At 39.0% G+C, this 27,960-nt stretch overlaps 1 protein-coding gene across 1 annotated transcript; it reads right to left on the bottom strand.

The window, feature by feature from the left end:
- Positions 1-7,807: 7,807 nt before the first annotated feature.
- On the bottom strand, positions 7,808-10,460 carry LOC147890588 (putative E3 ubiquitin-protein ligase XERICO). Its single transcript, XM_087390961.1, has one exon. The coding sequence runs from the start codon at positions 9,995-9,997 to the stop codon at positions 9,452-9,454; it is 546 nt and encodes a 181-aa protein (XP_087247087.1). The 5' UTR covers positions 9,998-10,460; the 3' UTR covers positions 7,808-9,451.
- Between the last annotated feature and the right edge of the window lie 17,500 nt (positions 10,461-27,960).

Below are 27,960 nucleotides of genomic sequence, written 5' to 3'. Positions count from 1 at the left end.
GGATCATGCTATAGCTCGGAAGAGTGATGTGTCCCAAGTATTTCAGAAATGGCTGGCCTTGGTTGAGAATCAGTCAGGTAGAATGCTTAAAATGCCTACGGACTGACAATGGTGGAGAGTATCTCTCTCATGACTTTCAGCATTTCTGTGATACACGTGGGATTAAGAGGGAGCTCACATCCCCTCGTACTCTAGAGCAAAATCCAGTTGTAGAAAAGATGAACCGTACCATTCAAGAAAGGTTGCAATGCATGCTTTCCAATGTATGTCTTTCTGGTGGTTTTTGGGCTGAGGCAATGAAGACTGCAGTGCATGTGATTAGTAGATCACCTAGTAAGAGTTTGGATGGTGGTAATCCTGAAGAGGCATGGAGTGGCAAGAAGCCCTCTTACTCTCATTTGCGTATATTTGGGGGTGAGGCATATGCACATGTGCCAAAAGAGCTTCTAAAGAAGCTAGATCCTAAGTTTAGGAAATGCATCTTTCTGGGTTATGGTGAAAGTAGAGAGATGGGCTATCGTCTTTGGGATCCAGAAGCAAAGAAGATCATACGTAGCCATGATGTAGCCTTCAATAAGGCACCCATGAGGGATGTGGAAATGAGGAGAATCACTTTCCAGGACGTGAATCCGCCTGCATATGTTGATAGACAGCAAGCTGTCCAGGCACCAAATGTGCAAGAAATGGTACCACCAAGTACTCCCATAGGTATACAATCAAGGGTAGATGATGGATCATCTATTGATGGAAATGATGAGCCAAATGTGGCTAATATATGCAGGTAGGACAGCAAGCTGAAATGCCCTTGAGAAGATCATCTAGAGTGTTTAGACTGCCTGATAGGTTTGTTCCAGGGGTAGACTATGTGATGCTTACTGATTGCGGGGAGCCTTCTTGCTATAGAGAGGCTATGATGCACGAGGATCAATGCAAGTGGGAGTATGCTATGCAATCATAGATGAGTTCAATTATGAAGAATAAGACTTGGGACTTGGTTTCTTTGCCACATGGAAAGAAAGCATTGCCATGTAAATGAGTCTACAAGATGAAGGTCACAGGTGATGATGTGCCTAGGTACAAGGCCCGTTTGGTCGCTAAAGGGTTCAAGCAAGAGAAGGGTGCGGACTTTGATGAGATATTCTCTCCGATTGTGAAGATGAGCACACTTAGATGCATGCTTGGCCTAGTGGCAGCAGAGGATATGGAGCTTATGCAGATGGATGTCAAGACAGCTTTCTTGCATGGGGATCTGCATGAGGAAATTTACATGGTGCAGCCGGAAGGCTTTGAAGAAAAGGGCAAAGAGCATTTAGTTTGCAAGCTGAAGAAGAGTCTCTATGGTCTTAAGCAAGCGCCTAGAGAATGGTATCAGAAGTTTAATGTTTTCATTCGATCCTGGGGTTTTAGAAGGCATGAAATGTGGATGATATGCTATTGGCTAGCAAGAATACTTATGAGCTAGATGCATTAAATGCCAAGTTGCGTGAGGCCTTTGATATGAAGGATTTGGGACTTGCAGGTCATATTCTTGGTATGTGCATCATGCGTGATCGGAGTAGGAAACTCCTTTGGCTTTCACAGAAGGAGTATGTTACAAAAGTATTGCAACATTTCAATATGGAGGGGGGGAAGACAGTGAGTACTCCATTGCCTCCATATGTGAAATCGAGTCATACAGATTGTCCCAAATCAGATGACGAAAGGGCCATGATGGCCAAGGTTCCTTATGCATCAGCGGTTGGGAGTCTTATGTATGCTCTGATAGCTACTAGACCAGACATTGCATTTGCAGTGGGAGTTGTTAGCTGGTATATGGCTAATCCAGGAAAGAGGCATTGGGAGGCAGTTAAGTGCATCATGAGGTACATGAAGGGTACCAAGAAGATGTGCATCTGCTTTGGTAGAGGAGACATGCATGTACTTGGGTACACAGATTCAGACTATGCAGGGCGCATGGATAGTAGGAGATCCACTTCTGGTTATGTGTTCACCTTTGCAGGCGGTGCAGTGTCATGGATGTCTCGCGCACAGAAGTGCATTGCTTTGTCTACCATAGAGGCTGCGTATGTTGCAGCCACAGAGGGTTGCAAGGAGGCTATATGGCTTGATCGGCTAGTGGGAGATTTGGGGATTCATACAGGTGTACTGACATTGCATAGTGATTCCACGAGTGCTATTCAACTAGCACGGAATCTGGTCTTTCATGCAAAGACCAAACACATTGAGGTCAGGTACCATTTCATCAGGGAGGTATTTTAGGACAAGTGCATAGAGCTTGTCAACGTTCATACAGATGATAACCCTGCAGATATGCTGACGAAGAGTCTACCTAGTCAGCGGTTCGAGTATTGTCGTGTATTGATGGGCATTGGATAGTATGCTCACTGGTTGTTCTCCCTTAAAGGCACATTGTCCTTTAAGTGGGAGGTTGTGGGGGTTAAAGGTCACTGTGCCTTTACCCCGGTTATGTACAATACTCAAACACATATATAAATGAATGAAAAAGAAGATTAGGGTGTTTCGCACCCACCAAAAACTTGTGTGGCTCTCTGTTTCTCTCTCTCCCTCTTCCGTTCTGCTTTCATTGAGAGCACTCTCATTTTCTTATTCAGACCCTCCAAGACATGGGCCTTTCCACAAATTTTGTGTCTTTGTGAGACTGCTCCATCCTAATGCTTTAGCCAAAGTGTGTGTTAATGGAGAGATGAGTCACTCCTTCTCCCTCAAAAGACCCATCAGACAAGGCTGCCCTATTGCTTCCCTCCTTTTTACAATTGTTGCAAATTCACTTGGATGGCTTATTCAAAATGAAATTGAAAGTGGTACCATTAAAGGCATTGAGCTCCCCTCAGGTAAACAACTTATCTGCCAATAGTTTGTAGATGACACTAACTTCACTCCTAAGAACACAATGCATGACATCCAAAATGTGTTAAATTGCCTTGATGTTTTCTGTTAAGCCTCGAGATCCCTCATCAATCACTCAAAAACAGGGTATGCAACTTTAAAGGGAAATGAACAGGAGGTTTTGAGGGACCTTGGATGTTTGAGGATTCCCCATGGCTCTGTTTTTTGCTTGCTTGGGATCCCTATGGGATTTCATATTTCAATGAAACAGAGATGGGATTGGTTCCTTTGCAAATTCAAGAAGAAGCTTGATAGATGGACAGGCTACCAAGCCACCTTAGCTAGAAGGAGGTTAGTTCTTCACCATTGCCTCTACCCTGTAGCCATCTTCTAATTATCCTACTGGGCACCAACAAGGGCTAGTCCTGAGAGTTTTACTAAGCTATGTAGAACCTTTCTATGGGGAGGTTCAACCAGACTGTCTAAAGTGAGGCGATCGTTTTGCATTAAACCCAAAGTGGAGGGAGGTCTGGGGATAGTTGATATTGAGCAAGCTGCTCATAGCTTGTTGCCTCCTGGATTGTCAAAGCTATTCTTAACCCTTTGGAAGATTGGTCCCTGCTTTTGCTCAGAAATACTATTCATATTCGGCCTCTCAGAGCCCCTATGTGGAAAAAATTTCCTCTTCTCTTGGCTCTCTGCTCCGTAGAACCCAACACCACAAAAGGGAGCCCTTTATGGAGATCTTTTTGTTTTGCTATTGAGCAAATCAAGAGCTTCATTGTCTTTTCAGGTAAAGGTTCCTTTATGGCACTTGATTCCATTTGGGTCTCGATGATCTTAAAGGATAAATCTATGAATGATGAAGACTCATTAAGAGCAAGCCTGTTATTCAAAGAGGGCCTTCAATGCTAGTGGGGACAACTATGTGACCAAGGAAACCTCAAATGGGAAGTGCTGGTAGGAAATACGGAGAGAATTCTCACTTACTAATAATTAGCAGCCTTTAGTCATGAACAAAATTGCTCTTTTGCAAGGTGAAACTCAATGAAAGGGTGGCTCTTAGCTGGCACACAGGAAGGAATTTAGTTGGTTGGGCGACTCCCTCTTTTTTCCCATACCAACGCCAAATTCCACTATTGATGAAGTCTACAAGGAACTTAATAAAAGGTGGAGGTTTGGAGGCAGTGCGGCCATTTGGAAGAACATGATTTGAAACTATCTCGGACAAAAACACACCAGAAAAAGTCTCAACCTTGTTATGGATGATGCTTCACATGGCCATCTAGACAAAAAGAAGAAGCTCAAGAATTGGGAAAGGTGATGGTTGTTGCAAACAATGTCTAGGAGTATGTGAAGATATATTTCATCTCTTTGAAACTTGTCCATCTCATTACTGGTGATCCTTTAAATTGGAAGGCTATTGTTTTAGGGGAGTCCTCCAAGGTCAAGAAGGACTTGTGGCATCCGACAAGGACATAGGCTATCTGCTTCATATGGATTGTTAGAAACAGTTTTCAGTTTAATAACACGATTATCTCTACTGACATTCCATTTGCTGATTGGTGGGACATGAACTAAAGCGCCTCCACAAAGCCATAGAGCTCTACAATGAGGCGCACACACAGTTGAACGTGGAAATTGAACTACACGCACTCAACTACACTGAAGACTCACATACACGCACTCAACATGGACTGAACATGGAAATTGAACATGGAAATCGAACTGCACTAAACATGGAAATTGAACTACACGCACTCAATTGCACTGAAGACTCACATACCATTGTGATAAAGCTACCTGTTAAAGCTGATCGACATGTCTTGGCCAAGGAGATTCCTCTTAATTGCGCAGCATCCCCAAGTCCCTCCACCCATGCAGTTGGTACCCCTTGCTCTGCTGGGCCATTCTTCAAAGCCCCCTCACCAAGAAAAAGAACTCCTCTCCTTGTTGCTCACGAACCTGGCCACATGGAACCTGACTCTACAGAAATTGGTGTTGTGAGGCTTAAGCTTGATCCTCCTCAAGTCCCCCTCATTTCTACTCAGCTAGATTGGAACATCTACATGGATTCCTGATGAGAGAACGGAAGCCTTAGAAAACCAAAAGGTTAAGGAAGAAGAAGATTGAATGCCTGATGACAAAATGGTTTCTTTTGTATGTGCAAATCACCTCAGTTGACAACTACTCTCTTGGTGAATCTTTTATAAGATTCATGTGATGTAAACCGATTATGTAATTAATATACAAACTTTTTATGTGCAAAAAATAAATAAATAAAGGGGCTTGGGTGTAGAGAAGTATGAAAAGGTTAAGCTATAGTGAAGTATGAAAGGGTTAAGCCATAGAGAAGAATGAAAGGGTTAAGCTATAGTGAAGTATGAAAGGGTTAAACCATAGAGAAGTATGAAAGGGTTAAGCCATAGTGAAGTAAGGGTTAAGACATAGTGAAGTAATCTCTTAGGAACGTTGGATGAGTCAATGTATGGTGAAGTCTAGTTGGTATGGTGAAGTCTAGTTGGTAACTGGCCAATGGTGCTTTTTGAAATGGGTAGACTTGTCTAGCAAGGTGTTATTCAATGATCATAACTATGACTTCTTCATATTCCTTTCTTAATTGCATCATAACTTTGAATTCTTCACTCCTCCCTCAAAATTTTAAGATGTTTATGTATATCTGTAACGAACATCACATCTTTCATACACTAATTTTCCTACATGAAGCATGAAAATTTTAAGATGTGTATGCATATCTGTAACGAACATTACATCTTTCATACACTGATTTTCCTACATGAAGCATGGACGAGTACTATAATCAAAACACTTGGGAAATGAACACAATTCAAATAATGTAATAAAACGAAGTAGTTAATAAAGATAATAATGTAAATAGAATGAAGTAAATTTTTTAGCAATGACAAAAAACTAAACACTTTTCTTTTCATTACAAAGTACGTAGGTTTGTTTCATAAATCTTGAGTACATCTTTGAGCCTAATGCCATCCTTTTTCATTGTTTCCTCTTTATATCTCACCGCCTTATATTCTAAATACATTGCTAGGCATAATGCTAAGTATCTTCTCATTATATCCTAAAATTGTGGCTAGAGTAATCCTCATAGTATCGATGCTTGGGAATATCTTCTAAATATGTCCTAAAATCATGGTTAGAGTAAACCTTATAGTATCAATTCTTGGCACATTTGCTTGCTTCTCTAAAACGCTAATTTTCTCGCCATTCCAAAATTTTATGAACTTTCTAGTGTGTGCTTTCCGAATTTGTTTCCAATATCAATTGCCCATAATGTCATCATTAATACTTGAAGGCACCCTAGGCATTCCCAAATAATTCAATGAGATATACATTAAAATAAGCTTTTCTCTATTAATGTGCATTTTGGTTCTAAACTCTTAAAATTAGCAAAACTAATCTTCACAAAAATTGTTACTTTGGTCTACTAGCACAATAATCTTTTGAAGACGACATATCCTATTCGTATTCATGCACATGACATTCACCTTGAATGATGTATTACTTTCCTTCAAGAGAGGAAAATCCAACTTCAACCAAGGATGACAATCATATCATAATTCAAACCACAACTTGCTATTTAGCGATGGACCCGTGCAAACTTGACCAACTAAATAGGTGGAAAATGCAATATCATATCCGCACACACTTAGCAAACATCGGAGGCCATTATCTAGAGTATCATCGGAGGCCATTATCTAGAGTATCACTCGATCACACATTCACTCGTATGAAGCGCATAAAATACAACCATTCATGCAAAAAAATTGAAAAACAATGCAAGTACACAATTGCCAAAGTATTACCACAACAAATGCACTATGCCAAATCATGACCGCTATAGAATGGATACATAGACTCACCACCTCGATAACCGTAGGACCTAGCTTAAGTAACTCGAGCCAGCTCATTTCCAAAAGCCTTAGGCTTATTTACACACTTCGAAGTCAAAACACAAAAGAATAAGCCTCACAAAAGGGTAGTAATTTCCAAAAATTTATATAGACTCATGCAACTTTGACAAGCTGGAGAGGTGGTGTATACTATTGATGTGTATTAAGGCAATAGTCAATGCGCTAAGAAAAGTTAATACACTCCCAATGTACACTCCACCTTGTAAAGGTCAAAACTTTTGACCATGATAAAGCACCATGAGGCAAGACATAAAAAATAGACTTAGCATTTCGGAATTGTGAAAAAGATGCGACACTTGATGGTAGACAGCAAAAGTCAGAGGATTGTAATGCCCAAGTGCCACCAATGCTGGAAACCATATCAGCTTTTTCCCTTGTCAACAAACGTTTTCTACATAGACAGGACTTAGTCCTTGTAATGTATGTTCGGATAATGCAAATTGGCTGAATGGCGTATACCATTGAATAGTACTAATAGAGAGCTCTCAAACGCTATATAGTATGGTCATCATCAAAATCAGCGCTCATGCCACATCAGCAAATCATCTACTTCCATACGTTCGAAAAAACCAACTTTACATATTTTTAAGGGCCGCTTCTCCCCCATTTGTAAGCATCTAGTTTCTAGAGGAGAGAGCTGTAGAAGCTCTCCATATCCATGGAGTGACTGTCTAGGCATGGGCTGGGATTCTTATGAGAAGCCCTCAGCCTCTATCAGTTTGCTTCCTCTCCAAAGCTCTTGTACATAATAGAAGCCTCCTCTCTTCTTCATTGAGCTCTTCAACTGTGTGGGACTTGCCTTCCACTTGTGCATTTACAATTCACCAACTTGGAGCACCCTGGGCACTTTGCTTCAAGAGCTAGTAATAAAATGGCCCCGTACACTTCAACACCCAGTTGAATTGGGAGCAAATATCCACAATTGAGACTCTTGTGTGAAGCTCAAGATCGTGAGAATAGTACTATTTCATTGCAGCAGCACTTCTCTGCACCCCATAAACAATGAAACTGTAAAGGTAATTCTGAAACCACAAAGTTTGAACCACAATCATCACCATTTTACAGGACATCTCCAAGGGAATTCAATCCACTACTTTTGTTGACCATGAGACATACCAATGGATTGACAATTCTCAGGTGTCAAGGAGCAGCAGTGAGAAACAAAAAAAGTTAGGATTCGACTTTTGAGAATGATGCCTATCAGGGGACTATATCCAAGACCGATCTAAAGAACATGCATGTTCATGCAAGTGGCTTTGTTTAAGAGATAAAAGAATCTGAATGAAAAATTAGAACAGGATAATCTGATGAAGAAGCTGCATTTTCAAATACAATAACAGGGAAAGTATGTTGCAAGCCCTAAGCTTGTAAATTTAGCATTTGTAAAAGAGGCTTCCAAAAGTATGATACTGTCAACGTGCAATTAAAAAAATGTTCATAGCATTGGTAGATAAGATTGGACATACTTTATCAGAAGAATGAAGGTAGAACACACGAATTTTTTTTAGAAACATTCCTCTGATAAACTCACTGAGTGAGAATTCTCTCATAAATCATCAGACATGCCTCTGCCTGTGCTTTAAACAGCTTCGTTGTCCTACCTTTAAGCTCAAGATTCAAGTTTGAGATAACAGCGTGGAACTGCTTAATAAAGCCATCTATATCTCTACCATTGGGATTATAGGTAAGCACCTTCTTCTTCTTCTTTTTCATCATCATCTACCATGCTCTTAAATATTAGCCCCCCTAATTCAATATGCGGAACTGCATACAAGTCCCTGCTGTGATATGCCTCCAAATTCTAGAAAGAAGAAAAATCGTGACTGGCCAACTGGGCACCTTCAGACGCAAAGGGAAGTGAATGTGCTGCATGTGCTACAAAAAGGAGGCGGAGCTCTTCTGCCTCAGAAAATCGTGCCTTCTATCGTAACATAAAGAGGAAACATAAACATACAAAGAGATGTTAAATAATAATAACTATTCAGGCTCTCGCTCCTTCAAGATCATTACTCGATGAGTCTGTACCAAAAAGTAAGAATAAAACGGCAAACTTATGAACTGAACTCTGCAGTCTGGACATAGCACCATTAGCCTTTGTACAATCTATGATACATTCATAACAAAACAAAAAGACGGGGGTATGGCAAGTTCCTATTTGTACACAGAATGCCAAGTCTTTATCAAGTAGGATTGAACCGCATCACGGTCTTCATAAACGTGCCCAAGCATTGAGACATGAGGCTTACAGCTCAACGTTCGATACACAGAATTAAACCGTGTAACGCTGAGGGAAATATAAGGAAAGTTGAGAAATGCGCCCTTGAGAACATTCAAAGCATCGGTGGGGAGGTAGAGAACCAGTTGAAGAAAAGACATGCAACTTCCACAGATTGCTCCAGAGCAAACTTTTAGAAGAAGATGTTTAAAGACTAAAACAAAGTTTCCTACTCCTGGTCAGCGAGGAGAATACCCATGTTTTCCACCGGGAACGATACGGTGAAATGAAACACCGGGTAGCTTGGAGAATATCACAAGTTAAACGGGCGTCGACTTGCAAGATCCACTCCAGAGTTCTCAAGACTCCGCCAGAACACAGAAGCCACAGAACGAGGCATGCAAGCAGTGGAAGTTGTAATCTTTGAGACGGTATATGTTTAATTCAGCCACCAAAAACCTTGGAGTCCTGATCCGTGAAAAGACGAGAACCAAAGCATCAGTTCTTCTGTAAGCTCCTGTTCCCTTCGCCTGTGCCTCCAGATTAATTCCTCAGAGACAAGAGAAGATCTGCACAAAGGACACGTCGTGTGCTGATGATCCAGCCATTTGCCTACGCATGCTTGATGGAAGACATGATTGCAGCGAGGCAACTGGTGGATGTCGACCCCGCTCTCAAATTTCGACAAGCAGACCGCACACTGTGCATCTTCGTTGGAATCATCGTGAAGCTCCGGATCGTACTGTATTACGGGCAGAGACAACCGGATCTCATCCCACATACTAGGGAGGACCAATACACTCGGATCTTCTGACGGGAAGATCCAGAAAGACTGCGTTTCGTCTGTCTGCGAGTTCCCTCTGATTCCAACAATTCGAAGGACCGACTTCAAGGCATCCTTGAAAGCAGCTATGGAAAGAGCCGTGTTGATTATCAAAATGGGGAAAACCCCGACAGAAACATTTGAAAATCCGGCAAATCCCATGCGTAACGAAGAGCGAATGGCTCTCAGAAGGCCTCGATTGGGGAATCAAGAGTGCATTCGCTGACTGTTGTTTCTGAAAATCGCCATAGCCAACCTCTGTTGCCAAGCTCTGGTAAAAACAAAACTCGAGAGAAAGCTGAGCATATATACGCAAGAATCAGAAGCGAAAAGGGGGACCTGAGAGGAATCAAAGAGAGGACGTTTGCGATCCACGAAGCGGGCCAAATATCTGGAGAGGTTTGTGGGAAGGAGGAGACGTAGAGCTCCACGCGAGGCCAGAAAGGGACGAAGGTCAAGATTGAAAAAGGGGGAAAGCGATGGGGAGATGGTGAAACGAAAAGCTGGAGTCGAAAGAGCTTGATGGAAGAGCTTGGACAAGGAAGCTAGCTGGCTATGGAGTTGTTGTTGTACAAGAGAGCTTGGCTATGGCGATCTTCAAAAACAGAGCTTGAAGAAGTTGGCTATGGCGATCTCGCAAAAAACAGAGCTTAAAGAGCGCGGCTATGGCTTCCATTGTCAACTGAAGAAGATGACTCTCTTTCCCCCACGTGTCCCCCATCCGATGGCCCCCCTCCTGCCACGTCTCCCTCTTCCCCCTTCTCCTCGCCGTCGATCTCGTATCTGGATTCTGCTGCCACCCCTCACCTCCCGCCACGTGCTTCCCCATATCTCCGCCCGCTCACGTGGCTCGCTTCCCTGGCCCTTTTTTTTTGTGGCCACTCCCTCGCCTTTTTTTTTTTTTTTTGAGAAGGCTTTCTAACAAGGCGCGTGATAATAAATTGAAAGGTAGACAGGTAGAGAGAGGGAGAGAGAGAGAGAGAGAGAGAGAGAGAGAGAGGGGAAGAGAGAGAGAGAGAGAGAGAGGAGAGGGGGAGAGAGAGAGAGTGTGAGTGAGTGAGAGAGAGAGGAAAAGAGAGAGAGAGAGAGAGAGAGGGAGGGGGGGAGAGAGAGAGTGAGAGAGAGAGAGAGAGAGAGAGAGAGAGAGAGAGGAAGAATAACTAAAAGAGAGAGAGCAGGGGAAGAGAGAGAGAGAGAGAGATGGGGGGGCAGGAGGGAGAGAGAGAGAGAGAGAGAGAGATAGGCAAGAGAGAGAGAGAGGGGGAGAGAGAGAGGCGAGAGAGAGAGAGAGAGAGAGAGAGAGAGAGAGAGAGAGATATGGAGCCTTAGGAAGAAAATAGCAAGTGGCAGCCCTAGAGAAGCCACCAATTTTCTCCTTGAGAAAAGAGAGATCGTAACTAACAAAAAACAAAGGAGCCATGATTAGGAGGCTTATCATCCCCTTTTCCGAGAAATGCGCTCTAGCTCTCCCAAGTCGCACTTAATAATGATAGCACCAACCTCTTCCCCTATCCTTTGTCTTCTCCACCATTGATGTGGCCTCCTAACCTAGCCTTTCTAATTTTTCCTAATTCATTTTTTAATAGCTTTTCGATTTTCCAAAAAAAAAAAAAAAAAACCAAATAAAACAGAAGCCATGATCATGAGGCTTCCATAGCAATATCATCCCCTCTTCCTAGAAAAATCAGGTGTGCTTTTGATCATCCCAAGTCTAACCTCTCACGAATATAAGAGGCCTATAGCATAAGCAACCCAAGTTGCACATACAATAAAAGCACAAATATAAACAACCTTTTGTGCCCGTAGCGCAAGCAATGCAGAAAGCACATAAAGTCATACGACGAACTAACCAAGGTGATTAATCCTTTTAAATATGTCACATGGATTTCCACCACTCGCCATGTGACAAGCTTGCTTCTCTACAACGTGTTCAATTGCATCAAGGCCTTATTTGGTACATGCCTACGAATTTCTCCTTCTAGAGAGAGACACACATTGGAAAGAGTTATGGCCTAATTGAACTAGAAGTGGATGAATGTTGCAACAACAGTACACTATTCTAAACAACCAATAAGGTTGGGAGACTAGGGAAAGGCAGTAACAAATGCCCTCATATTCCAATTGCCCACTTAATAAGGTTGGGAAACTAGGGAAAGGCATCAGCAAATGCCCCTCATGTCCAATTGCCCACTCAAGCAATATCATCAACCAGAAGACCTTGCCTATGGACCCTACACTAGAGGGTCAACATTGATGTTGCCACTTACACAGTGTGACCCTTCATCATTATCTACTTTTTGTAAAGTGAAGACAATAAGTAAATGCTTCATCATTACTTTATGTGAAGTGAAGACAATAAATCTTACTAGCGCATGCTAAGGTCACCATTCTCCCAACTCAATCACATACATCATAAAAAGGATCACAACCATTCTCCATCAGCCCCATTGCGTATTGATTATTTGTGAAGAACTTAATTCCAACTTTTTATGACTTTAAAGTCATGCTATATAATGGCAATACTTTGGTTTGATGTTGGCAAAAAGGTCACCATTTTCACAACTTCAAAGTCGTGTTATATAATGGCAATACTTTGGCTTGATGCTTACATACAAAAGTCCTAATGCGTCTCTATTGGTCCCATTGCATTTCAATTAGTCACATTAATGGAAGGACTTGGTTTGAGCTTTGTAGGACTTTTAAAGTCATTATATAATGGCAATGTTTTGGTTTGATGCTAGTCAAAAGTAATCATGACAACATGGCTTTCAAAGTACATTGTTTATAAGGGTGGTTCCCTTTTACATTGTATATAGAGGTGGTTTCAAAATCTGCCAAACAAGAAAAAATAGAATATCTACCTTTCAAACCAAACATGAATGTGGCTAATCACACCTCTTCCCACAAGCAACCTACTGGTTTTTATTTTTTCTTTGGGCTAAAAGAAGTTTCTATATATAAAGTAACCACTTGAAGTTTCAATTAAGAAGTTGTCTTCCTTTAGCCACAACTTGATGAGTTGTTAATTAATTGATGACAAAATTTACCAACCACCTTGCTATTTGCCCACCGTTCTTATAAAAATTGTCTTCCTTTAGCCACACTGATTGTGCTTTTTTCATAAATTTGGTCATGGACTAGGAACTGGTCACAACTACTATGATCGATCTATAATACATCTATAGTCCCACTCTATTGTGTTGCTAACCCACATGATCTACCAATGAGCCTACACTGTTTATTATGTGGGCCCACACAAATCAAGTTGCCATCCCACTCTTCTATTTTGGGAACCCTTCCAAAGAAATATATCTTTAGAGAGGTTGCATTGCTATTGGGTAGTATTGGTGGTTGATGGGGAAGCTACTGAGAACCTTGGAGCTTGAGCCTGTGCATGATAGCTGTGAGTGCTGAGGTTGGTTCGTCTGGGGTGAGAGCTAAGCCCCATCCCATGCATGATGTGAAGGTGAAGATCATGAGGTATCCTCGATGACAGAGGGGGTTGGTGATGAGTCTAGGAGGCTTTGCGAGGGGGAAAGTCCATCATAGAAGGGGCAAATGGAGGTCTCAAAAAAAGGAAGCCCCATCCTATGCCAATGCCTTGGCGAAAAGGCTTTTGGGAGGGTTTTCTAATCTTGATGACACAGTTGCCAAGAAACTATTGCATGGAGAAATGGGGAGGCAAGCTCAAGGGGTGTGCAAGCCATGGTTTGAATTAGGTAAGAAGCACACCCTTGTGTGCCATCTAAAGCTCAAGGATGTCAATGGTTCAACTGGCTAAAGGAGGTCTATACAGGTTAACTCTAGAAATACTAACTTGGGCCATGGTAGATTTAATCTGATAGATCAGGACTGTGCTAATAGCAAAAAGTAAGGGCACAATGGGGTAGCCCTGCCTAATTGATCTATGCAAATAAAATCTCCCTACAACACCACCATTTAGGCATAAAATAGCTGAGGCATTGGCAAACATAGCTGCAATAATTCAGATGAAACCCTCCCCAAATCCAAGACATTCCAAGACTGTGAAGATGAAGTCCCAACTAACCCAGTCACTCCCCAGTCATAAGGTTTGTCAAGGTCCAACCCAAACGACATGCAGCTCTCTCCTATGGCACAAGTGTAATTGAGCATGGAGTAGATATTTAAAATGTTATCAAAGATACCTCGGGACTTAACAAAACCACATTACAGAATTTCAAAGATACATAACTATTACATAGTATACATGCAATTTATACTATTATTAAATATCTAGTACTATTTGCTACAATTTTTGACGTCTAACTGTATGTGCATTTTATTGATTTCCTACTTAGTTACGTAAACACTCCATTTATGTATATGATATTATTATATTGTAAGCTTTTGCTTGTTTGATGTTTAATGATATACATGTTTATAGTATTAATATTAAACTCATACATCGTTTTTTATTTATGGGGCAAATTCATAAATTATCTAGTTCAAATATAAATGGTTGGTCTGCATATGATATTACAAGATTATAAACTTATGTTCATTTGTTGTTTAATGATGTTGATGTTAACGAAGTTAATGCTAAACTTACATATTGCTTGATGAAAGAATGAACAAACAGATATGGAAAGCCATGGTAGCAACGATGTTCCTTCAACTCAATATCCTGTAGAAGATGAAGTCATTTCGCAATGGGTTCCTCGGCAACCTAAGATCATTATACATGAACTTGATCAACTGGAGAAAGAGCTTAGTGTTCCACAACATCGACCTGAGATTATTACTCGAAAGAAGGATCAATTGCAGGATGAATTGTGGGAAGGCCTTCAATATTACAAGGACCCACAGTTTTCGAAGTATGTTGCTGAAGGATCCCATTGCTCTCTGTGTCGTGCCACCATCTTGAAAGCCTTGATCCAATATAAAGTTATAAAAAAATGGCACACTTGATCTCCTAGAACTTCAGTTATATTATGTTTTTGTTTTCACCTTCTTTTTCTTCTAGCTTCAATCTTAAACTGGTCAAAAATGTATAAAAATAACTCTTGAATATATAAAACTTGGGTCTTTTGTAAAAGTTGAGCACTCTTTTGTTTGTTTACACGACGGTTTTCTTCTATTATTATGATATGAATACTATATAATTGGTTTATTCAAGATTTAAAATTCACTTGCGATTTATTCATTTGCGAGTTTACATAGATTCTTGTAACATTATTTTATAACTGAGAGTCCATTTTAAATTGTAGTCCTAGAATTTTCTAGAGTTATACAACCACTATGAATCTATAGCATATCTAAAAAAACTTTAAAATGCTTATTTTCTACTTAATAGATAATTTTTTTGCAAAATTGAACTTGAAGAAGATCTTGCACCTGATCTTTTAGAACTTTAATTGCTTTATTTTTTTGTATAGCATAACCTTTTATATTACATTGTGAGATTATACATGATATTGTGATATTATAAGTCCCTAGTCGTTCGCTATTTATGATATTGCTATTAATAGTAGTAATATTAAATTAACATATTACTATGCACTCTAACGATTGCATCAAATATACTTTATCTAGAATTACTATAGCATGAGCAATTAGATGTGTAATCATAAATGATAATCTAGATCATCTTGATTATGTAATGTTGTTGCATGTTTTATGTTCTAGATTACACTAGCTTTTGATAATATCTCTTTAACTAGTAATTAGTAAATGGCATGAGTTTTGAAGCTTCAAAGATAGATAACTATTATATACTATACATCTAATTTAGACTAGTATCAAATATGTAGTACTATTTACTATAATTTTTGACTTTTAAATGTATGTGTATTTTATCGATATCTTATTTACTTATATAAATACTCCATTTATATATGATATTATCAAATTGTAAGCTTTCGCTTTTTTGATGTTTAATGACGTAAATGTTAACAGTATTAATGCTAAACTCATATGTTATTTTTTATTAAAAGCGAGCTTACATATTATCCAGTTTAAAGATAAATTGTTAATCTGCATATTATATTACAAGATAATAAGCTTCTACTCATTTGTTATTTAATGATATTGATGTTGACAAAGATAAAAGTCATGAACACTACACAATTCGTTTAAGATCTAAAATTTATTTACGATCTATTCATTTGGGAGTTTACATAGATTCTTGTAGCGTTATTTTATAACTAAAAGTCCATTTTAAATTCTAGTCGCACAATTTTATAGAGTTATATAGCTACTACAAATCTATAGCATATCTGAAAACCTTCAAAATGTTCATGTTCTATCTCCTTGAAGAATATCTTGAACCTAATCTTTCAGAAGTTCAACTATTTTATTTGTTCGTATAAGCTGATCTTCAATATTACATTACGATAATATATACCATGCTATGATACTATAGGTTTTTACTTGCTTGCTATTTAATGATATCGATGTTGGCAGTGCCGATATTAAATTAATATGTTACTTTGTATTCTCACAGTTGTATTAAATATACTTCATTTAAAATTACTATGGCATGAGTAGCTTTTATGATTTATTACTAGTGCTACTTGGTAGAATACTTACATAATGATTGTTGATTGGTCTAGATGATCACGCAACAATGGAGCACAAAAACTCAACAGAGGGAGAGAGCGCAAAGCTGAAGTTTGAGATTCAAATGCTTATTCATGAGTTTTCAATCAGGCATGTCATGGCATTGACCAATGAGGAAATTAGATCTACTATAGTTCGTAAACATTTGCTAGATGGAATGCAAAAGCAAATATTTGAAAGGTTCACATTGCTTGGCAAAAGCATGGACAGAAAATAGGACCTGAGATCCATGAGACAGTAAATGGATTCTTTCCTAGAATAGTTGGGGATATCACAACATAATTACAAATATTGTTTAAGGCAAAATGCTTTATCTTGCCTATTGATGGACATGATAAGTTAAACCTATGGACAATTCTTTGGAAAGAATCACATGCTGCTATTCATAGGAAAAATATCAGAGAGAGAGGATCAATAGGGAAAGCAACTACTAGTGCTCTTGTTCATTATACTAAGATGGCTAGTGGATCTGAGGAAAACACTAATGCTGCAGACATACAAGGAAGGGCACAAATTGAACTATGCACTCAATTTGCTGACTTGTGTTCTTCTACTATGCATTTTTCACTAGCAGCATTAACAATTCATGAATATTTAGGTGGTGGAATAGAAGGAAGGGTATACCGAATGCAAGTTTAAGGTGTTCCAACTTTTAGACCAACATTATCCTATGCTGGCAAAAGACTTCTAAAGGATAATGCAAGAGCACATTCATCACTAAAGATAGAGTTAGTAATGAGTGTGACACATAGAGCTATGTGTCGAGCAATAGGCTATGTGCATGACAAGGAGCTTTGGCTAATTAGTCCATTTTTCAATGGTGGCACTATCCATGACATGCTCATGTCTCTTCCTCTATCTTCTGGATCATACATCAATTGGATAAAGAAGCAAAATCCTTTAGAACAACCAAGTTTCTCATGGCATTCTACAATCACCAAGATACGAGTAAGATTGTTTTGCCAGAATGCTTTACAAATTGTAGGTGCAATTACAAGTGCAATGGCTTCAGTGCACGAGCAAAATTTCACACATACTGACCTGAATCCTTGCAACTATGTTTTAGATTTTACCAGTGATGATAAATCAATAAGAGTAGGAGTCATTGATTGGGGAAAGAGTTTGCACTGGACTGAGAGTAGACCTGAGCTAGATCCAATATTTGTTTCCTCAAACAGGTATCCTTGGCTCGCACCATAATTATATGCAAGTCTTAAAGCAGGGCCAAAATATAAGGGTGACTGGTCACAGAAGTCAGATTCCTTTGCTGTGGGCTCTAGCTGTTTGGACAAATAGCTACGTTTATCATAAACTCTACAGATGCATTACATGATAACTTATATATGAGAGGAATTGTTATCAAGTTCCTCATGGATTGTCACAATAGTCTATGTAACAAAGATCATGAGATGGAGCTACAATGAAAGAGATTCTGACAAAACTACATATGCATCATGTTGATGAGAACATTGTAATGTGACCATAGAAGAGATGAAATCATGTTTGTAAAAGTTTTTATTTTAGCATCATGTATATATACAGTTTTTATTTTATGCATCATGTAAAAGTATGTTTCATAGATAGCCAATTCAAATTCTCTAAGTTACATACACATGTTCCAATCTTTTATAATATGTTTCACAAAATTTTCTAAACATACTTGCATTCATTTAACCAATGCGTGTACAGTTTTAACTACTTCTACAATATGTTTCATGGATGAAAAATTTAAATTCTTTAAATCATTTACATGTATTTTAATTTTAGTATTCCTATATTATATTATTGTATTTCTACTTATATTATACATTGTGGCTTTTTACAAGTTACTTTTTTTTTAGTAATGTTTTTTCAAAGTAATTGAACATTTACATAATAAGATATACATACAAAAATAACATGACGATTCATCTTTAGATTCTTATCTTGTAAAATCAAATATGTTTCATAGGTAGGTAATTCAATATCTCTAAGTTACATACACGTGTTCCAATCTTTATGACATGTTTCACAAAATTCTCTGAACATATTTGCATTCACTTGAGCATTATATGTATAGCTTCAACTGTTTTTATCATATGTTTCATGGATAAATGATTTAAATTCTCTATGTCATTTACGTGTACTTTAATTTTAGTATTCTTATATTATATACTTGTATGCCTATTTATATCATACATTGTGACTTTTTACAAGTTACTCTTGCTTCAGTAATTTTTTTTCAAAGTAACCGATTATTTATATAGTAAGATATGCATAAAATACATATATATTGAATTTTTTAAAACATTCTTCCGTTGTAAAATGACAGTTAAATATCATTATTTTTTAAACTTTTACTTTGTTAGATTACAACCAAGTACTAATTTTTAATTGCTGATTTCAACCTTCTTTCATTTAACTTTATACAATTATATAATTGTGTAGGATGGCAGCTATGCAACTACATAACAGCCAGTTGAAAGTTGTCAAGGTTATAGGCCTCATCAAATGGATGCAAGGAGTTGCATTTGAGGGATTAATCCTTAATCGTTACGGAACATTCGACTTCAACAAAGAAAGTTCATAATTAAATGTCCGTGCTGACTTAAGAGATGATGAAGGACTTGTAAGAGTTACATTACAACTTGACAAGGACCTAGTAGAAAAGTATGAGCAATATATACAAAAGAAACATCATATAAGAATAAAAAATTTCATTGTTTTGAGAAAAAAGGCATCATATGATAAAGGATGCTAATATAACAATAAGAATTGCATACTATACAAAGATATTCAGGCTACATCCAAAGGTAATTGAGGTTAAATTCTACCCTAATACAACTATCAAATCATTAATGGGTACCTTCAGTAAGGAAACAGAGGGCACTCTTGCCGTTGCTATCTTGGAAGATAGTGGAAAAAGTGACACTGACAAGACTACGATGTTCTACATCCAAGTTGCTGATGGCATGAATGAAACAGACAATGAACTGGTAACTAGCTATACTTCTGTTAAAATATTTGATTTAATCTAGTACCAAAGCTATACTAAAACTATGATGTTTTTTTCATTTTTTGGAATTCTAGATTACCTTTTTCCATGAAACAGAAAGTGAAAGAAATTGGATGGTCGATGAGCTATGCTCAAAGGATTTTCCTATGTGCATTCTAAAAAATGTACATATAAGTACATACAATAACAAAAGAAACATTCAATTCCGAACATCCAGTATTGTTGCTTTAATAAATGACGCTGCAATACAAGAAGAGTTGATCCAGGTAGCAAGACACTGGAAAAAGCAAAATTCTTACAGAGAAGTATGTTTTTTTTTGTGCCTATACATTTACAATCAAACATTAAAACACCTTTTAATGTCCTCAAGTTTTATTAATGATGTTATTGCACTTGTGTAGCTTGAAGGTGAGTTCAGATTTACTCCTACAAGCAAACCTTTTTACCATATTTGTTCAAAGTGGAGTTCAAAAGTACAAATCAACAAAAACTTGAACAATGATGCTTTCTACTGCTTGAAGTGTCAAAGTGATGTTGAGACAAAAATAATATTGCTAATGGCAGGCACCATTAGTACAATCTCAAGCAAGGTCAATGTTTTCGTCAGAGACCAATGGCTTCTGTCATTTCTAGGAACAGATAAACCAATTGAAACCTACTATAACGAGAACCGAGCAAGGTTTCACAAAGAAACTAATGGCAAAAGGATACATGGATGGTTCATGTTAATTGGGGCAAACACGATTATCGGATATGATAACATTGAAAGAAAGAAACAAAAAATGGAAAGTGACAACAATATAGAAAGTAACAAGGGAAAAACAAAGATTGACTAATCACAGGCTAGCCTGAGCACCAGGATTTGCTGTCACCAAGTACCATGATTGGTGATTACTGCTTGTACTTACTGCTTGTACATGAACAGGAATACAATCAACATGTTACTTGAACGATAACAAAAGATAGAGTAGAACTTCATCTTTGTTTCCACCTTAAGAGTGTTTCATATCTACTTCAACATTAGAATTCTTTTCCTAGCCACATGTTCCTAGCAAAATGGTTTTTGGTTTTCATTTACTCTTTATCGTTGTACCTTGGTCCATCAACATAGCTTGTTGAGTTGTAAGAAGTACATTTACCATGTTTCCCAGCTACATGTTCCTAGTAAAATGGTGTTTTGTTTTCATTGACTCTTTACCATTGTACCTTCATCCATCAATATTGTTTATTGAGTTGTGAGAAGTAAATTTACCATGTACATACACATTTTCTTTTAACTTAATGCCACTCAAATTTATATGTTGTGCTATTTTCTTTTATTTTTTTATTAACTTGTCATTATTCTAGTATTTGATTCTAATTTAAACAACCTGTTATATAGTAAAATTTTAACTGCATTACATCTTGTTCTTTTTGTTACCTATAGTTTCCAAATAAAAGTATACATACAAGTCATGGATAGAATAGATAGAGCCCTAAGCCTGCATGGCTTACATCGCCCTTCAAATTACAAATACGTGCCTGGTGATTGTTTATTTGATACTTTAAGCTTTCTAATGGATTTTAAGCAATCTGGTCCAAACATACGTAAAATCATAATCGATAGTTTCCTAGTAGCTCTTAAAAACAAAAAACACAATGCAACCACATTTATGCATACTTTCTTGACCAGAAAAGAAAACGTGCACTCCACCAAAGGGTAGATGTCGAGCGTGTTTAATTGCATGTAAATGCTTGTCTAGTGTTGTAAGCATTCGTGCTCCTATTAGGGATATTTCATCTATGACTATTGCCTGCAGTTTGGAGTATGCTTTTATGAGTGCCTCTAATCGTTCATCTAGTATTTGTGACTTTTCTCTTTGGTTGATAGGAATATGTAAAGCTGAGTGTAGTGTCATGCCATCTATATTGTATGCAGCTTTACTAGTGTATGCCAGTTTCAGGACTTTCAGTTTCAATGGATCAGCGTATTTATGTGAATTGAATTTTCTTGTTAGGAATTCAACGAGTACCTTTAATAGATTTGTTTTCCCAGTACCAGCTCCTCCTGTGATGAATGCATGTATTTGTTCTTCCTCTCGGTAAGTTAGCTTGAACACGATGTCATCGAAAATTTGCCACTGCTGTGGATTTAATTGTCTTATTTGTTTGTAGTACTCATCTGACGATAGAGCAACTCCTTTTGGTGTTAGTAACTAGTACAGTGGCATGTTTCATTTAGCCTTTTTGCTATCTTCTTCGTAGGTTGTTATATAACTCAACATTTGCAGCATTAATTAACTTGATATAGTTCTCGTGAAAGTCGGTTGGTGTTGAGTTTATGAAGTCATCGTTGTCTTTTGACAATTGATGGGCATTTTCTTCAAAGTTATTCCAGTTAGAGTCTTCTTTGTTACAATAAACATGTGTGTATTTCTTTACATTATTTGTTATACTATCAATGTGGAGATTGTAGAGGTCTTTCCATGTTGCATGTGAACCTTTCAAAATTTCTTCATTTTCTCAAAAGGTAAACGTAGTAAGACCATCTCTCTATAGTGGTTTTCGGGGTCACGGTTTCTATTGTATTTTATTGATCTTATGATTCTTTCTTTTTTCTGCTTTCTAAAGCTTTCATTGTAATTATAAAACACAACAATGTCAGATAGGGTATAGTTGTCAAGGCAAGAGGGACGTGCCTTGTATTTTTATGTAACGGATGTACACATTATGTCCGTTGAATTGTCAGGTAAGGCTTGAAGATCGTAATTACATTTCAGCATGAAAGATTGGTCTTCTACATGTGCCATGTTAATGAATTGGAATGGTCTAGAGGCATGGTATAGGGGTAGCAAGAGTATTATAAGCACTGCTTGTTGAGTAAACATTTGTTGCGTGTTTAAGAATGCTGATCCAAGTTGCTTGATATGCGTAGCAGCATCACTGTGCTCGTGCTTGCATTTCTCTATAATTGCGTTAAAAGTTTTTGTCATTGTGTTGTCACATTTTGTGAGGTACGATGTGCAGTATGATGTTGTTGCATATGGTTCCAAGATATATTGGGTGCCCATATTAGATTTCCATAGGTTTATAAGCTGTGGTGAAAACGGATTGGTGCGTATGTTTGTTAGGCTATGTTTTAAAAAGACTCTGGAATGTTTTAATGTTGCAGAAATTGATAGTTTGTATGCCTATTCATCTAAGTGTAAGGCGGATAAAAATACTTCGAATGTTTTAATTTTACTATCTTCAGTGTATTGTCTCTAGAAATTGGAGTATTTCTTTCGCTTTTTCAAGGTCTTCTTTCTTTATGTCTTTATCAGGGTATTAGAATCGTAGTTTCATTCATTGGTGGTTGAGGAAAATTGAATCTACATTTTGTTTTATGTTTTTTTCGACATGTGTGCATGTGATAGTGTGTTTGTATATTTCATATTTCTTCATTGATAAGTTCTCTATCGCATGAGATATACTTGTCTACGAACTTTATGATTTCATCATTGTTTGATTGGTTGTATGTAGGTGCATTTTTTACCCATAGTAAACCATGTTCGTGTTCGCTTTTGCGTGATTGAAATTCCGTCACAAAGAAAGAATCTTCAACCTCACCATATATATGTTTTGTATGTTTTAGAAGTTCTCTAAGTGAAGAAGTTCTGTGTGAGTAGTAATGTGCACATGTAACAAGATCTTGTCTAATTAGTTTATGTATGTTATCTTTACTAGTATATTTGTAAAGCTTGTTGAAGAGGTTCCCAAAGGCGTTCTCCGCTAGTAAACATCACAAAAAATGTAGGTGGACCAAGTTGATGTATCATAGCAAATAGGTTCTTTCACAATTGTTCAAGGTAGTCTGGCGATGTACGCAATCGTTGCAAGTCACGATAGCCTATGTCTGAACGTAATATTTGATTGAGGTTTGCTTTTGTTTTAACCTCTTTTGCATAAATGATTCTATTTTTGAGTTTTCCTTTTCGAAGTCGAATCCATGATGATGATGCGATTGTTGGATCATAACTTTGATCACCTTGAAAAATATATTAGTAATATGTGTAGCGAATCATCAATCTTGGTTTGTTAATTCCCATTGTGCTATTTGTTGATAGCTGAGTCTTTCTTTTATTGTTTTCTTTCTCTTGTTGCCATAGAATAATTTTGGAAAATTTAGTTCTTCGCAATCCTCATCTTTGAAAAATCCAAGTGGTTGGTATTCTTGTGAAGGTGCTATTGTTATAATATTAGATGTGCTGTCAAAAAATTCACTTGAGTCCATGAAACCATGTACAAGTGTATCTGTGCAAGCATCAACGGCCTCTTCATTAGAGATTTCAATATTATCATCACTATCTTGGTGGTTGTCATGTGTTTGATTTGGTTTGTTCATTTCATAACTTAGATGAAATTGTGATATCCATAAATTTGAGATCTTAACTTTGTACTTTCTATAAAGTGGTGTTTGTGTAAGAATGTGTAAAGCTTTATGCACTCCTGTGTGAGAAGCTTCGATGGCGTGCTGGAACAGTAGAGGACGGAGGCTGGATGTTAAGGAATCAGGGTTGCTATAGCCAGTGATGATGATGGGCTTCATGGGCTTGCTCTTATATAGCCAGCAGTCGTAGTCGATTAGGCCCAATTGGGAGACCAACCCAGTCGGCCCAAAACAGCCGACTAGAGGTCAGCGGTCTCAAAATAGGCCACCAACCACATGTTAGAACCATGAGTAGAATAGAGCAACTGACCTACGGACTTTGTTCAGCCCATCCGGGATCATTTGGGGCTCCAAACGGGCCCCACAACCCGAGAGTGGGCTGCCCCAGGAAATGCTCCATCTACCCTCAGTGCGGTCAGTCATGGGATGCCTTCCCGCACTTGCATGTAGCCTAGTTGGAAGTGTGCCAACTCTATCTGAAGCCATCCAGCCATCAGCCACACATGGCCCCCTAGCTACTCAAATGCCTTCTCCTCATATGGGGGGCTTACAAGTAGAGTGAGCTGGTTCCTGTATAGATACACGAGAGTGGAGCATTGATATCTAACACCCCCCCTCAATGTCCACCCATAAGTGAACTTTTTCCACCCAATGCCAAGTCGATGAAGATGCCTCTCCAGCAAGTCTCTTCTAAGGGCCTTCGTGAAGATGTCCGCAGCATTCTCTGTAGTCGGACAGTACACCAAGTCGACCTCTCCATCCATGATGAGCTCGCGTACAAAGTGATATTGAATCTCAATGTGTTTTGTGCGAGCGTGGAACATAGGGTTCTTTGCAATTGCCATGCAACTCTGATTGTCACATGATAACTGCGTAGGCTTATTCTGCACTGCACCCATGTCCCCTAAAATCCTCCTCTACCACACTGCTTCACAAGAGGCAAAACATGCTGATTTGTACTCAGCCTCGGTAGAAGAAAGAGCAGCTGTGGTTTGCTTCTTGTTGACCCATGACACAGCTCCAGATCCTAGTGAGAAACAATAACCTGTCACTGATCTCCTACTGTCCACGTCTCTTGCCCAATCCAAGTCACAGAATCCAGTCAAGGTGTTGCCTTTGTTATAGGTGATGCCATAATCTTGATGTATTTCAGCACCTGCATCCCTGCCCTCCAATTGTTCTCCCGGGGCTTATTGGAAAACCTGCTTAGTACACTAGTCGCAAAACTGATGTCCGGCCGTGTGTTGCACAAGTAAATCAAACTGCCCATATGACTTCTGTACTTCGCTTCGTCCACCAGTGGTGATGAATCCTCGTTTGAGAGCTTCACGTCAACCTCCGTAGGGGTGCCAACAATCTTGCACTCAACCATGCCAAATGCCTTTAGTATCTCTCCAGCATACTTCAGATATGAGATGAAGATCTGTTTTGGCTCTTGCCAAACTTCAATCCCTAAACAGAAATGCATCAGTCCAAGGTCTGTCATTTCAAACTTTCTTCCTAGCAAATGCTTTGTCTGTGAGATCTTCTCTTCATGACTCCCTGTTATGACAAGGTCATCCACATAAAGGACCACGATCATACACTTGCCTCCTTCTCTGTAGATATACAAATTTGCATCAGATGGGCTCCTCCTAAACCCGTTTTGTAGAAAGTAGGCATCATTCCACTGGTACCACGCTCGTGGGGCCTGTTTCAACCCATAAAGTGCCTTCTTTAGTTTACAGACTTTACCTTCTGAACCGGGGATCACAAAACCTGGTGGTTGTTCCACGTATACCTCCTCCTTGAGATCTCCATTCAGAAAGGTAGATTTTACATCCATATGAAACACGGGCCAACTTTCCTGTGCTGCTAAAGCCAAAACACTGCGAATTGTGGTTAGTTAAGAGCTGTGAGAGCAAAAGTATCCTGATAATCAAAACCATGTACTTGTGCGAATCCTTTTGCCACGAGCCGAGCCTTGTTATCCAACGTGCCGTCGGACTTATACTTGGTCTTGTACACCCACTTGGTGCCGATTACCTTGCATTTTGGTGGTCACAATCCACAAGGTCCCAAGTGTTGTTCTTCATTATGGAGCCATACTCTGACTACATAGCCTCCATCCCCCTATCATCACCTTGTGCCTCTTCAAGACACTTGGGTTCTTCAGTATGAATCACCTCTGTCATCAAAGCGTAGTTGACCAAGTGTTCCTGTGCCCTTCTTTGCTCCTCTAATCTCTTGGACTGCCAGTGTTCGGATGGTTCCTCCTCAATGGCTGGAGGTTCTCTGCTATCCAAAAGCTGCTTTACCTACTTTGGGAATGGCCATTGCCATTGTGGCTCTGCAGGCTCTTCTTCCTCTTCTTTTTCTTGAATCCTCCCAAGCACCATTGGGGGAGTTCGATCTGCTGTTGGTGGTTGTATTGGATAGATATCTTGGTCCGGGTTGTTTGGGAAGGAAGCATCCTCCTCCAATTGATGCGGTTGTTCTGAGAAGACCACATCGCGACTTACTATTACCTTCTTGGTAACAGAATTATAGAGAAGGTAACCCTTTGCCTCTTCACTGTAGCCCAAGAAAATACACTTCTGGCTCTTCGGTTCCCATTTGATCCTGTTAGCATCAGGGACGTGCACAAAACAGTCACATCCAAAAACTTTGAAATGTGTAGCTGAAGGTTTCTTACTAGAAAAGGCCTGTAGTGGAGTCATCCTGTTCACAGCCATCGTGTAGCTACCATTTAGAATGTAAACTACTGTGTTACATGCTTCAGCCCAGAAAGTCTTTGGTAAATCTTTCCCTTTCATCATACTCCTGCCCATTTCACAGATGACGCGCATCTTGCGCTCTGCTACTCCATTTTGCTATGATGTATGTGGCGGGGGTTTCTGCCTCTTAATCCCGTGACTTTTGCAGTAACTTTTGAATTCACTTGATGTGAACTCACTGCCTCTGTCTGATCTCAACTTCTTCACCTTCCTCCCCGTTTCTTTCTTGACCATTACATGCCATTCTTTGAACTTACTAAAAGCCTCATCTTTAGTCTTCAGGAAGTATATCCATATCCTTCTATTGTAGTTGTGGATCAGCGTCATGAAGTAGTAGGAACCACCCAAAGCTTCCGTCTCCATCTTTCCATAGAGGTCCGTGTGAATGAGCTCTAGAGGAGCCTTTGCCCTGCTGGCCTCTTTAGGAAAGGGTTGCCGATGCTGCTTGCCCATCATGCGAGCTTCACATAGATTGGGCAAATCTATAATTTCTGGTAGGTCTGCAATCATTCCACTTTTATGCATCTCCTTTAAAGAACTAAGGTTTAGATGACCAAACCTCTCATGCCACAGCTTAGTGTTGCTCACATCGGCTCGAGCACTGAAAGCTGAGAGTTCGTAGATGTTGTTGCGCTGTGTACCTTTACCAATGACCTTCCCTTGAAGATCCAAAATCTGTGCGCCATTCTTATCGAAGTGAACTTTGAGGTCTCGATCCATGATCACAGAAACGGAAAACAAGTTCCTCTTGATATTTGGCACATAAAGAACATCGAACAACTATTTTACAACTCCATTTGACTTGAGAGCAATCATACCTTTTCCTTTTGCTCAAAGAAAGGTAAGGGTAAGGACTTTGGTAACCGATCTTCTTCTTATGATAAAAAGAGAAAGAAGAAGATCAAGTGCTTCTATTGCAACAAGGTAGGCCACAAGCAGAATGAGTGCCGGAAGAAGATTGCAGATGAGAAGAATAGAGTAAAGAAAGAGTCCAGCAATAGCGCACAGGCAGTACTAGTAGAGCTATTCATAGCAATTGAGGAGATTTGCACGGAGGCAGTTCATGTACCTGTGGATGATTGATATTGCATCGCACCACATGACCAGTCGAAAGGATTGGTATACCTCTCTACATCCGGTAGGGAATGACATCCTGGTAGCAGTTGGCAATGATGCAAAATGTCCACTCCAGAAGCATCGCATTGAAATCCTCAAAGTCGACGGGCGGATTTCTATTCTGTATTCAACGCCGTAACAAGACCGTCATACTTTGGTGGAGAATCCGTATGCACCTTCGTGCTAGATTCTCGCTAGTGATGGTGATGCCGATCGCAGTCATCTGATCACACAAATTCTTCACCCTGGTGATGAACTTCTCTGCCGTTTT

Source organism: Dipteris shenzhenensis, chromosome 19, assembly GCF_047967505.1.
Source record: "Dipteris shenzhenensis isolate YYH24624 ecotype China chromosome 19, Dip_SZ_1.0, whole genome shotgun sequence".
NCBI lineage: Eukaryota > Viridiplantae > Streptophyta > Polypodiopsida > Gleicheniales > Dipteridaceae > Dipteris > Dipteris shenzhenensis.
Note: the sequence above shows the minus strand (reverse complement) of the source record. Positions and strands in the feature narration are given on the sequence as shown.